The sequence below is a fragment of the Cryptomeria japonica genome, chromosome 4 (assembly GCF_030272615.1).
Source record: "Cryptomeria japonica chromosome 4, Sugi_1.0, whole genome shotgun sequence".
NCBI lineage: Eukaryota > Viridiplantae > Streptophyta > Pinopsida > Cupressales > Cupressaceae > Cryptomeria > Cryptomeria japonica.
Genome location: NC_081408.1, coordinates 258,314,320 through 258,328,989, shown reverse-complemented (window position 1 = coordinate 258,328,989; position 14,670 = coordinate 258,314,320). Strand labels below are relative to the sequence as shown.

Here is a 14,670-nt window from a genome sequence, read left to right as displayed (position 1 = left end):
ACCAGTTGATCGCATATATCCTTGATCTTCATCTGGAAGCATTTCATCAGTGACAAATAGTTTCAGCAACATAACCGCTTCTCTGATACGTTCATCAAACTTGTCCTGGTCTTTGCCCACTACTGTGGGACGAGTAGATTTACCCAGAACAATCTGACTGAGACACTAGTACTTAAAAATGGAGACCATCCTCTGCTTCCAGGTATTGTAGCTCCTACTACTGAATGGCTGATTGGCCTCCACCATGATGTTGGTCAACGATGCCATCCCTCTCGTTTTGTTATGCACAAAAAACGAGGTAAAACACAAACTTCAAAAAATCTGATTTTTCTATCAAATATCAATGACAAACCCTCAGCATGTGGCTGGCACAAATCCCAAGAAAAATTTGCATAGAATACAAAACTTTGTTTTTTAAGGAAAAATGGTTAAACCCTTGTAGAAAACAAATTATATTCTTCATTTTTTTCAAAAAACTAGAAAAAAGCTATACTGAGAAAGAAAAAGGGTTCGGAACCCTAGCACAAATGTAGAAACCCAAAAAAGGAATCCATCTCGGCCTTCAAAAAAACCTTGAACAAAGAAAACAAACCCTGTAAAAATTTTGAAAACCCATGTTTCCTACAAGAATATCTTTGCGGCTGTGAAACTTTTTGAGTCTATTCAAAACAGACTGAAAAACGAAAAAGAAAGACAGTCATGGATCCTTTGCGTGGGTCGCAGGGCTGCAAAAAACGAAAAAACGCAGATCCCCAAAGCCATCGCGTCTAAAATGGCCGCCAAAAATACTTCCATCACAGTACAGCACACAAACTCACAATTTTTGCAGAGAAAACCTAGAAATCACGAGCCAAAACAACACAGAAAACCCTTTTCGCACACAAAAAGTGGTGAAGTGATCTAAAGAAGATCACAAACAGGAAAAATGCACCCACGAACAAGCCCGACACGACCTCAAAAAACCTTTCCTCATGCAAGAAGAAAATGGTAGGAGAAAAAATCAGGCCACATCTAAGGAGAAAAATCGAAAAAAACAGAAATATGACAAGCATGCACGAGAACAAATCGCAACACAAACACAAAATCCACGACCTAAGCAAACGCTCAAACGCACACGAGAGGAGAAATACGACGCAAAAAAATCTTTCGGAAAAAAACGCCCAGAAAACCTTCAATCTCGGCAAAGAACCTCCCAAAAAAAATAACTCCTTTGAATTTCCACGATTTTTTTCGCAAAAACTTCTAGAAATAAATTCCAAGTAAATGCACTAACTTTTTTTTTAAATTCATCAAAGGATCATTATGCTATGATACCATGAAACAATATTTCATTGTTGATTGAATGTTTACAAATGGAGATGTAGTCTCCTTATATAAAGAAGACGACAAAAGACAAAATAGAAACATTCTAAATTACCTAACTGAAGTAGAAAATAGAAACTAGCTAATAAACTAAAGATACCTAAAAGACATAAAATGACCATTATAAGGTAATCTAATATTATTCTAATATATTTGATCATGTAGTTTAGCATTTCAGGTTTCCTAGTTCAAGAGAGGATAGAATACTTGGTATTTTATTCTGTGTTGCCGAGTGTCACAAAACGCAAATCAACAATACCTTGTAGGCATCCATAGTGGTTCTTGGTTTTGTTATGGTAAATTAATGTATTAAACAAACGAGATGAAGGCTCCTTAAATAGATTTACAAAGATGATGTTTTTAAATGAAACAATTGTGAACTACAGACAGAAAAGGAAACTTCATAAATAGCCTATTAATTTGTTCAAAACACTGAATCAGCTACATAAATTTTGATCAGGATGAGGGAAGCATCCTGATTGTCATTGTAGTGTTGGTGTTGGGAATGCTGACATGCAGGAGCAAAAGTGCAGAGAAAGAGATTACTGTATTGGAGGAATGCAAGACCGAGTGGCCTATCATTTTGTTTCATATATATCCTACTCTCTTGCTGCAAATAACAACTAGAGCATAGCTGTTGCCTACAAAATAAGCCTATGCATCCACATCCACCTCATTATGATAGTTATCAATGTGGAAGAGTTGAATGGGGTTCCTTTCATATGCATACCAAAAGCATTGTCCAAGGAAACCTTTGGCATACTCATGCTGTCCAGGTCATGCCTACATGGGAACCCGTCCTCAGACCCATACCCAAACCCGTTCAGGTTAAGATGGGAGAATCAGGCAGATTAGATTTAAAATAATTTTCAGCATCTTTTAGTTCATGTATAAATTTTTATATAAACTTTAAAATCCATCCCCCTGTGGCCCCTAAGCAGTCCCAAAAATCTGGAAAACTTTTACTGTCCCCACTTCCTCCTATCCACCTCTCCCCAAAATTCAGAAAAACATTGGAAGTCACACATAGGAAAACAGAAAAAACATAAACTTAAACAGATGCTCAAAAAATATTCCTCTGCTTCTTGAAGAGCCCGCCTGTACTGCTCAAAAAAACCCTTCTCTACTAAAGCTTTTAAAAAGTTCCTCTGCTGCACAATATTTTTTTCTACTATTACTACTGGAACATTACTTTTAGCAATTTCAGAGATCAACTGCACTGAATATTTATGACAGTTTTAGGTCTTTTATAGGCGTTTATCTTGTCATTTAGGGTTTTACGGCAATCACTTTTTAATCAAAACAATTTGTGAATGGACATAAGATGAATGGCAGAGTTGGTGTATCCAACCCTGCAAATTTATGGGCTTGCTTTAGATACAACCAGGTACAGAACCTATGTAGTATCTAGACTGTAAGGATATCCATTTCCATTTCAGATATATTGGCATGCATGCTCAGAGGGTGAGGTCACTACTCCGCAACCCTGCTTAAAATTGCAAGGAAAATCATTCATTGTCAAAAGACAATAAATATACCTAGCATACTCACACTTCAATTACTAGATCCAAGATGAATCGCTGCAAGGATATTATAAATAGTATAAAAAAGATGATCCTCTTACACAACTTTGGATACATCTAACCTTGTCTGGGATATTTGTTAGAAGATGTCTGATAGATAAAGAGCCAATATGTTATTTCCTTAAAAAATTTCATCATGATTCTAAACCCAGAAACTGAAACAAGTCAATTTTCCTTTTGTAGCATGCCATAATTAAAATGGTACCTGATCAAGCTTGTAATATCCCCAAATGTCCGTTCTAGCTCTTTCTCGTCCATCAACTAATATCTTAACACCTTCAACTCCAATGCCCTGAGAATTCACAACACGTCCTCCAACCGAAAACCCTGTTACCTGAGACATACACACAAGTTTGATATGCCTACAATGGTGAGTTTGTTGCAAAACAAGCAATTATAACCCCAGAGACATTTTAAAGAGGTATGGTGAAATCCATTCAATTTGTAGATCAATGCAAGCAGAAATCAATGACCAAAATATTCTATTATGTTGACCATATATGTACAGACACAAAACCCCTACGGCTATTCATCTCTGCCTCTCTAATAACCTACCTTTGTTTTCAGCAGCATTTAAATGATTTAACAATAAAATATTCAAAGATTAACAATGATATTGAAATAATAGTTAACAATAACACAACACATAATTTGCAAAAAAGTCAAGATCACTGATATGTAAACACAAAAGGAGAATACATTTTGGCAAACACATTTACATGAACTGGTAGAGAAAAATGTTAGCATACATTTACCTCAAGATTATTTAATATGCAGATACACTAAAAATACAAGTATAAAGATAAAAGAGCTAGAAAGCCCCCAATAAAATGTTCATAAGGCACAATACTTTCTAAAGGTTTTGCAAAATCAGTACCAAACTAAGCAGGTTGTCCATGGCTGAAAGCACTTGAGCTAGAATAGTACCAAGACAGGTGTCCTTAGATGCTTTACTGTGCTTCAGCATCACCCATAGATGGAATGAGTCCACACAAGAAAGCTCGATCTTGTGAGAAACGAGTTTTTGTCAACCACGACTCAATCGTGACACAGACTTGACTAGTGAAAAATGATACACATATAAACAGGCTCTTCTTGTAGTCATATAGTTAATTGAGTTATGAGTGAATCCAAGTCATCTAAAACAAATCAAACAAAATTTCCCTAGGTAAGGAGATTTGTGTGAATATAGAGAGAATTATAAGACCAGTGCAACTTACCGGTACAAAGGGAAGGAAACGGAAACAAGAGAAATGTAATGTCCCCTCGTCCTAGCCAATTCAGTATTCAAGGTTAGTCTATTAACAAATCCTTGTACACTAGTGATATGGATAGAGGGCACTTGATTTTGATGAATTTCTCCTGAATCAGATGGCACTCTAGAGCGCATTTGGTGGGAATCAGTTAATAATTATATTATCACCAAGTTGACGGTCTAAAACTACACTAGAACCAAGCAATACACCTCCAAAAAGTGACTTAACTCTAGAGAGAGAGTGAGGTACCTCCTTGCTAGGTACCCTTGAGGAGAGAAAAATGTAACTCGAAGGTTTTAAAAGTCAAGTTAATAGTTATTAACTAATGTATTTCTCCTAAAAGTGACTTTATGTTATAAGGTCATTTAAAAGCTTATGTTGGACGCCACCTTAAGAGTGACTGAAGACAAATAAAAGAATAAAGTAAACCACTCAAGTGGGAAAACCTAATGAAGCTTTAGAAAAAGAAAAAACCCTAATTAAGGTGAAAGGAGATGAGAGAGTTATAAAGACATTGGGATTCATTTGTTAGCCATGTTATGTTGGCTTATTTCTCTTTCTTGTCTCCTTAGCGGAGCATGGCTGAACCCTAGGGGTTAGAGCTGCTTGTGGAGACGAAAACCTCCATTAGCAAACACACTTGCAGTTATAGGAGATCAACTAAGAGTGTGCAAGGGAAATCTTATAGCAGGGGTTCCATTGGAGCTTCAAAGATTTTTAGTTTTGAAGAGTTGCTGGTTGAAAACTGAGTGAGGTGTTTATGTGCCAGGCTACCCCTTATTTTGGCTCATTAGTAGCTAAGAAGAGGGTTTCTTATGCAAGTTCATCTTGAAGACAACAAGACTTGTCTACACCAGTAAAGTAGTTTAAATATGCAGCAGATTAAAGGGAGTTAGAATATATTAATTAAGTTCTTGAGTCAGCTCCTTGCTTGCTAGGCCGACCCCTTCTAGAGGTTATTTGAGCCAAGAAGGAACCATTGTTGCATCAACAAGTATTTGGTCTGCAAGCCTAAATCATTAGCAGCAGTTTAGGGGTAGTTTGGAATGTGTTTGATAGTTATTTGCCGATTTCTGAGTGAGGTGTCTTCTTGCTAGGACGACCTCCTGTTAGGCATATTTGGAGCAAAGCAAAGCCAATATCCTCACGGTTTTATGTTACAGCTGCAATAGGTTTCCATCAGCAATTTAGTTAAAAGCAGTTTTGGTTAAATTTTTCAAGATTTCTGAGATTTTGAATGAGTTTTCTGAGTGAGGTGCTTGTCTGTGAAGCCAAACCCTCTTGGACAGTTTGTGAGCCAAAGGAAAGTACTATAATCGTTATTTGGTGTTGTTCCAGTCAGCTTCATCTTCTGCAGTGGAAAGGACAGTTGTTGGTTGCTGGCTTTAAGGGTCATTTCAGAGATTTATGAAGGAATTTTCTGAGCCAGATGCCCACTTGTCAAGCTTACCCTCTCTAAGCCATCTTTGGAGCTAGGAGGCCCATGTTAATGCTGTCCAACCTTGGGGTTGCAAGGCTCGTTCATAAACAGCAGCCCATATAGGTATTCCATCATAGTACGAAAGGTTGGAGTACAAAGCCAAATTCAAAGCAGAATAGTCTTTAAAGAGGAGGAATTCCAAGGGCAAGCACTGGCTGCTACCTCCAGAATTAGACTTTCAACACTATTCCAGTTCATTCGCTTCCTCTTATTTACCTTGTGAAAGGTCATGTTTCATACCCTAACCTAGAGCCATCAAACGGGTATGTCCTCTTTTAGTTGTACTTATGAACTCAAAGTTATTGAGGTGAAACCAGTAGTTGTTACAGTCTGATTATATATCAGATTTGAAAGCTTTGTAATCAGATCTTGATAGTAGTAAAACAATTTATTTAGAATTAAGATATCATATCTTGATTGCAATCTAGGAGTTTGTTACTATTGTTGTTATGTATTGGAAAGCACTCAAAAACATCAAACAAACAAACAACAAACGTTCTGCACTCTCTGTCTAGTTCTGAAAGACCACTTTCAAAAAGAAATATAGTATTATTAATCTAAAATTAACGAGCAGGTTGCAGTTTCAGTGTTCCACCTGGGGTGTGGCATTACAAGAATCAAAAAGAGAAAGAAAAAATTCACTTTTATATGATTGCACTCCAAGCATCCATGACTAGAGTAACAAAAGTAAAGATGACTCCTTATTATAATATCATCAATGGGCTGGGCCTCTACCATCTTCTTGCTTTTCTCCATACTTTTCATCAACCAATCAGGAATGGAGATCATCTCCATCCCAAACTCAAGACACATCTCTCGATCAAGTTCCTTCAATGTCGAGATAACATCATCATCATCATCCTTGTCCTTAGTCAAATCATACACATTACCCAAGCTAGCCTCCAAAAGGACAGTAGGAGATCCCGGCTGATCATCATCTTCATTAGGTGGTGTGGATGTAGCTGTGGCATGCAACTCCTGAGTATTATTTGGTAAAATCACTATGTTAGAACTTAGAACACTATTCAAATTCTTTGTTTTGCTCTAGTATATTGATCTCCTTGATTGATGAGAAACTAAGGGGAGACAAAGGAACGCTAGGCTTTTGCTTCCTTTTCTTGGATGGCTGACTAGCTATCTCCTTCCCCTTCGTCTTGGATTCTCCAGTCGTATTTTTCTTTCAGTTTGGAGCCTGACTCTCCTCATCTGTACGAATCCTTGTATCACTAACTGTTCTCCAATCATCCTCAGAAGAGGATTCCTCCTGTTTCATCTTCTCATATGTGAAGACAACACCCATATCTATCAATCTATTCATCTGCTTATCTACCTAATCTCTAGAGAAACCCATGACATCTCTCATAAGTACATTCAAATATGTCACCTCCTCCTTTGACCAACTAGGCAACAGGATATATTTCTTCATCTCATTTTCATTTTGCGGATGAGTATGATCCTTATCATCCAATATCTGACCAGGAAGGAGAAAGAATTCACACTTTCTCATGAAATCCACGGACATTCCTAGACCACATTCTCCTCTTCACTACTTGCTCATCCATCAGGTTGGCCCAATAATCTTCGATGTCCACTGAAAGATGCTGACTAGGAGATGGCTAAATTCTGATTTGTTTGTTTCAATAAATATCTTTGACCAGCGTATTAATGCCTTGAGGTTTTGAAGGAATTTTATGTGTCTTTGAGTTTTTTGAAGTTTATGCTTTGGGATTTGACAATGCAGAAATGAATAACAATAACAACACATAAAATAATAGACAAGAAATGAATTTCAGACCTCTAATTTAAATTATCAGCAAAGAACAAATGAGTATAAATGATTACTTTCAACAACCCAGGCCAATAATGGCCTACCAAGAGTCCAACACTGGGAATTGAAGGTGATTTATTGGCTTGAACGGGTGAAAATAATGAATGAAGCATCTCCAGCTGCAATTAATGACTCCAATGAGCTTTATTCACCTATTGGATAATTATCTAAAACAATTTAGTGAAGAAATCCTTATTCCGACGCACTTCCTGAACTTTCCTCATGAGAAACCCCAATTTGGTGTGCCTTCTACCCACTGATTTGCTCTTGTAGCTCCAATATGAATTGATTTCACCAAATAATTACGGGGAATCTTCTTATTTGCTGCTAACAATGAATTTTGTACCTAAGAGCCAACTTAAAACCCTTCTATTTATTTTTTTGAAGTCCCGGGCAGCTCTTTAGCTAGGGTATGATTAGCTGTTCACAAAATGTCACAAAATCTCTAAAATAACTCCAAATACCTGCTCAGATCTGATAATCAGACTGTAACCCTGCTATAGATGCTAACAAACTTTGATTTTTTGCCCTTATTGGCAAAATATGAACAATCTTAAAAAATTGATGGCTTAAATATGAGTGGGATTTCCTCCTCTCACCCAAACCTGAAGGTTTCCGTCTCCAAATTCAGTTCATACACCTGCAATAAACATTGCAGACCTACAAATGCATAAATGCTCTCAAAAACAATAATCTCCAATCAATAAGTAGATCGCTCCCCTGTCATATGAAACAGATGACAAAATCAAAGGTGCATTGGGAACACCTTTTGTGCCAATCAAGGATAACTCATTAGTGGCTGGTCCACTATAAGCCTCATTATCAATTCCATCACCACAATGTAAGAAAAAAACCAATATCAGCTGAAAAATCAGAATTAGATAGCTCTTGTTTATCCTTACCAATATCATGATGAGTATCATGAATGTGCCGAAGTTGAAGCTTTGCCTGCTGAGCTATCAACTTGGCTTGCCTGGCTCTTGCCAACCATCCGTCATTCATCCTTTGGGAATGTTCTACATCAGCTGTTCCAAAATGCATAAAATCTGATTTATGATTGGTTGTATTATTCACCTTATTATAACCCATGTTTGCACCATGTGTACCCTCAAATCTAGAATGCAAATCATTATTCTCTTCTTGACCAAAGGCTGCCATATCTTGAGAACGAGAAGTTATATCACTGCTGTTATGAACTTCTGAATTATAGTCATACCTTGGTGGCAAATCTTCAATTGATGCAAACATCTTTTTCTTATAATATTTGTCAAAATATTCGGTAGCCTTCACCTCCTCAGGTTCACTTAAATATTCATCAAAGATTATCATAACCTCCTCATTCACAAGAATAGTCAACCTTGATGAATTTTGATATTCATGAAATATTAGAAGATTCTTCCTTTTCTGATATTTGTTATACCACTTGGCAATTTTAGTGGAGCTAATTCATTTTCCTGAGTCAATAACAATCTGATATATTTTTCTGAGTCTGATTTATTTGACTAGCAATTGGAATTTTCGTTTTTTAATGCAGTTTTGAGGTTTTGAGGATAACTTGCGTGTTATTAACTTTTAGAATGTAGCACAATAGATACAATACAAATAGAAGACTAAACTAATTCTGAAATTGAAAAATCAGAACTCTGATTTTTTATTTGACAAGAATGACAATTTATTTTGCTCAAGGTGCAAATTTGCATACCAGGAGTCCTAAGCTTGCCTGGTTGAGCATCCTTATTTGACAGAATTTCAATACATGCTGATGTAATAGCTTGTTGAGTGTGGAATCAGCTCCAATTGACTTTATTGACTTTATGGAATTCTAAATTCTTGCCAGGTGAACCCTTCGAGGAATGAAGAGTTTCCCTAATTTATTATAAATTTTGATCACAATTGACCTTATTTCTCCTAAATAATTGTTGCAATATTATTCCTTATCACCAACAATGAGAAGCAATGTAATTTGCAGACTTGAAACCCTTGTATTTATTTTTACCAAACTCCAGGCTAAATGGGAATGGTACGGTTTAGCTGAAGAAAGTACGGCTGGCATGAATGATGAAAGTTTGTTGTAGTTGACTAACAAACCTTCTCCAATTCACTGTAAATGAAACCTGCTACTAATTAAACCCTGAAATCTATTGAAATTGGTCCCTCCATGACCTGATAAGTAGTCTCCTGAATGTCCAATTCGCAAATTTGGTGAGAGGGATTTCGTCCTGACACCACAATACTGGAGGTTTTCGTCCCCAATACTTCTCCAAAGCTGCTTTGTCGTGCAGATCTGAAAATTAGCTAAGAGCACCAAAAAAATGAATAACAAGAATGTCAAAATGAGCCTCCACAATGTCTTTTTAACATTCCTCAAACCCTAATTCGAATTTGGAGTTAGGGTTGTACTTTTGGCATCATAAAACATGTTAAAATGTTTCTTTTTATTAAAAAATAACCTCCGCTGAGTGGTTTAACCCATTAAGAATCTAATTCCTCATTAAAAGTGGCCATATTATTAAGTTATAACCTTTAAATTAAAAACTTCTAGGAAAATGTGCCAAGGGGCCACTTTATTAAATATTAATATAAAGTGATTATATTATTTCACTTTATTATTATTTATTTAATCCAACTTAGGAAATATTAATTCATAAAATGAAATCCACGACTCAGATCTGAATTCCGTCTGAAGCACTATGATCACTGATGTTGCTTGAGTCCTGAAAGCCAACTGATAGTTCCTCCTAAAAAGTAGGGACTCGCCCTAAAAAATAGGAACCTCTCTCCAACACCTGTAACTTCTCAGAAGGATCTTGCTCTACTCCCTGGTCCCTTGGGTGGTCATCCAGTCAACTGCCAGTTCTCCCTAAAAAAAGGAGACCTCCCTAAAAAGTAGGAACTGTCGTCTAAAGGTCCAAAACGGCTCACAGAACCCCTACAAAGCTCCATGACCCTATGAATGAGTCCCCTAACCATATTGTTCACCTACAGGAACTCGAATGATAGGTCAACCCCTGCTCATCTCCTATCGCCTAGAAAGGGAACATTACATCCACCTTGTGTATGAACCTGTCTCCTCTGATCCTTTCAACATTCTTATGCGGATCAAATCTATCTCTTTCTTGTATGCCCCAAGGCAATAGAATGGCAAGCTCCTCAATCACCGTACTAGCTACAACAATGGATTGGCACACTTCCAATGTTTTTCCTATAGCGACAGGAAAAGTCATCCATGTTCTATGTTTCTCCTTCTAGATGAAATCAATTTCCAAAAGTTGTCTCACCTCCTCAAGTAGGATCATTTTGTCTGTAGGATACCTAGGAAGCTCTTATGGTTCGGACTAGAATCCCTAAATCCTTAGGTATGTGAAAGTGGGAAACTATATGTACCACGATCCATATTGTTCAATCAATTCCGTTGCCTCTTTGGACAACCTCTTGTGGATTCCGCCCTGCAACATCCTTGTAATATACATGGTGAATGCATCATTCAACCTCCCGTAATCTTCAACTCTATGCATGTCCAATTGTGCATAACATTCATAGCTTCTATAATGTCATTGTCCATTCCTGACTTCACCTTTGCATATCAATCCTTTGTATGTGACAAATCTCGCAAGTATATACACAAGGTAAGAAGTCATGGCAAACGACTTAGTTCATTCCACATTTCTCAACTGGAAATCTTGGATAAAATATAACATCCATCTATCAAATAATGCTCCATGTGGCATCCCCAACACTCGATTAAGCAAGAATACCAAGTCTCTATATTCCTCTTTCAAATCTGTGTGCATGAGTGCCTTGGGAGCCTTGGAATGATGAGGCTTAGGCTCAATCATCCACTTTGTTAGTGTATGTTTTATCATCTACCAAACACTTAGGATAAAATATCTAGGACACTCTATCCTCTCCTGAACAAAATCAATACATGTGCCAAGATTATGAGAAAGACCACACGACGACGACAAGCTCTATATGTGGATAGCCTTAATGGTGATGTATGCTGAAATGCAAGGGAGACTTACGCTCAACAACGAATGATCACAAGCTAGGACTTAGACTAGTTTGACAATTTTGGTGCTCTTCTTTTTGTTGAATTTTCAAATTTTGGAAAAAAAAGGCAAAAGAATAAGGATTCAAAAGTTTTATACTACTCCTAATGAACTCAAGAGATGGTAAAGACTGGGTGAAACTAACAACAACACTTTGTTTCGCCACACTTGGACAACTATACAAAGCGAGTGCAATCTTCTAAGGGTGTGCTTAGGATTTTCACACTTGAATAATACCATCAATCGAACAATATTTACTCAAAGCAGAAGTTAAGCATTCACATTATAAGCTCGGGATAACTTTACACATTGAACGAAAATCATCCATCCAAAGAAAGTATGAGCAAGGTTTCACCAATCTAAACTATCAAATCCTTCATTCATCTAACAAACCTTGAAAGCAAATTTATTGTAAGTAAACTATTCTATTATTGAAGGAAGATATGCAACCATGCAACCACTAAATAACAACAAGATTTCAGAGCAAACACTTGCAAATGAACTTTTATTATTCAAGTAGCTCTACACAACAATTTCATAAATCTCTCCACAACAACAATGAAATGAGAGAGTGAGATTTTATATAGAGTTTTTGAAAGCAAAATGAAAGGCCAAGATTGATTCAAGATCAACAGCTGAGATCAATTCAACACAACCCTAAATAGAGTTTCCCAAGATAAAACTAAAAAACAAATAGAAGCTAGACAAGTGGCGTAATTAGCCATCTCCTAGGAATGAACATCCTTATCCTCACGAGAAGCACTGTGTTCAATGAATCTAGACACGATTGAGTCGACCTCTACCATGGTGACATGCGGTAGCATGTTGATCTTGTATTACCATCCGTCCAAATCATTTGCACAAGCGGCAAAAGTGATCTCCCAACCCAGTACTCGTTTTTGGAAGGCATCTCGAATGGAAAAGAGGTTCGATACCTTAGTCAAATTCTGCTTCAAGACTAGTCCAGGGACAAGGAAGAAAATCTCCTAAATTTTGAGCCTTAGACTTTCCAGCTGCATATCAATTTCTCTAATTGTTTCCTTCTCGAGCACATCTGCAGCTACAGGGAAGATCTTATCCTGAATCTATTTTATTAGCTCCTCGGCCTTAGCGCTATCTATTTTCACCTTCTCCAGAACTTCACTACGTGCGACAAATGTCCAGTGCCATGCATTAAAATCATAGCCACCTCCTGTTGCAATTATCTCCTTATCAATAAATTCTTGTTCGTGCATGCCTTTCAATATTCTAAGGCACGGGATGATCTTGTCCTGAAAATCCTGGAGGTCAGCTTATTCTTCTGCCATGTTTGCAATTCGGAGAGCGGGAATTTTGCCCATATGTCAACCTCAATCTGTCTGCAAATGTTGTTGCTTCTTCTTTTTCATCTGCTATCCATTCCTTAGTTTCTCTTGCAACTGTCTTTTCTTCCTCAAGATTTTCAGTTGCTTCTTGAGAGGAGTTCAAAAGTGGAGGAGTTGCTGCATCGACCTGATTGAGTGGTTTAGTCAAGTGCTAAATGTATTCCCTCAAGCGCTCAAATTCTCTTTTGTATTATGTTTTCTTTCCAATTTCTTTCTTTAATCTCGCCGTCATGGAATCAACTAAATTATATATATCTTCCACCTCTTGAGCTTTTGTCATTGGTCCCAAGTCAATGGCGGTAATCTTGTATTCCGAAGGAGTAATATCCTTCTTTGACTTGTCTACCTTTGGTACAACAATTTGAACTGTACGGTTGCCTGCTTCGTCTCTCTGGATTGTGGAAAACTTTCTGGTAGGTTTCCTTGCAATGACCTTCCCTAGTCTGGCCAAGAAATCGGTTGTGCCATCTTCTTCTTCATACACTTCCACTGGTACTTTTATCTTCAGCCTTTCTTTCAGCCAATCAGGGATTGTAGGCTGCTCAATGCCTTCCACTTCCTGGTCATTCTCTTCACATGGCATATACTGGCCTCCTCGAAGAGCAGAAATCATTCCCTCTTGAAATTCATCACCAAGAATATCCATTTCCTTATCCGACTCCAATATCTTTGTACCTGTGGGAAATGGTGATTCTTCATCCTCCTGATGGTTTATCTCTTCATTTTCCCCCATGAAAAAATGAATTATAATGATGCAAAATGATTGCCCGTACACTTCCTTTAAGCCTTTTAAACCCCACGCCCAAATTAGGGCTCTAATATGCCATGATACCAAGAGAATATTCCTCACCTTAGGCGCCCAGCTTGAGGGTTTGATTTATCATTGATGGCACCATTTTAAATTAAAGTTTATTTTCCTTTTTGCCTAGAAAGGGGCACCTAAAAGGGGTGAACTTTATATTTCATCGACATTTCATTAACCCCTCTTTATAAAGTTACTTTATAAAATATGTCTAATTTTAGAAAAAGTTAACTTTATAATGAACTATTATAAAGTTCATAAGATATAAGCTCACCAACGCCAAGAAAATGACTAAGTACAAATCCCCTTGATTAGCCAATCATCTCCCAACCTATAAATTTGCCTACGGAGATGGCTAATAGGCAAATCCATGCTCCTGAGTGGCAACTAGCAAAGGGGGGACATTACAATTGTTTTGTAAAAGCCTACTCGTACTGATTGCATATGCACCATAACATAGAATCCTAGATCTGTGCATGTTCAGCTTCCAAAGTATTTAAATTACACAATAAGATACAGGATCTTTTTTCAATGTTTACTATGTCAATGTACCAAAGGGAATCTATCACATGGATTTTATGACTAGTTTCTCTATGACCATAAGCTAACATGTTTGAAACTTTGTTCTTCTCAACATATTTAAAAGACAGATTGTATTCTTATGTGATGAGTTGGCAAAGTTTTTATCTCACGTCTGGATCTACTTTGGCTTCACTATGTTTTTAACTTCTCGAACGATCCTAAATTCATTAGAAAATTTACAGGTTCACATCGATTACCCTCAGCACAAAACATTGGCTATTGACAACCTTCCACATGGAAAGAAATGGTGAGAATAGTACTTCAAACTGCACCCTAATTCATTTGGAACACACGGTTTAGCATGAATGCATGACAATTATTCAACAGTCTTACAATTTTTTGTTGCATTCACCCATTGAACACA

The 14,670-nt window shown here is 37.2% G+C and overlaps 1 protein-coding gene across 2 annotated transcripts in view; it reads right to left on the bottom strand.

The window, feature by feature from the left end:
• LOC131065560 (uncharacterized) overlaps positions 1 to 14,670 on the bottom strand; it is a 151,264-nt gene that overhangs the window by 94,625 nt on the left and 41,969 nt on the right. For both annotated transcript variants that reach the window (XM_058000108.2, XM_058000109.2), the window contains exon 11: positions 3,151 to 3,279. In XM_058000108.2, coding sequence (XP_057856091.2) covers positions 3,151 to 3,279 — 129 coding nt within the window. The remainder of the gene's footprint in view (positions 1 to 3,150; positions 3,280 to 14,670) is intronic.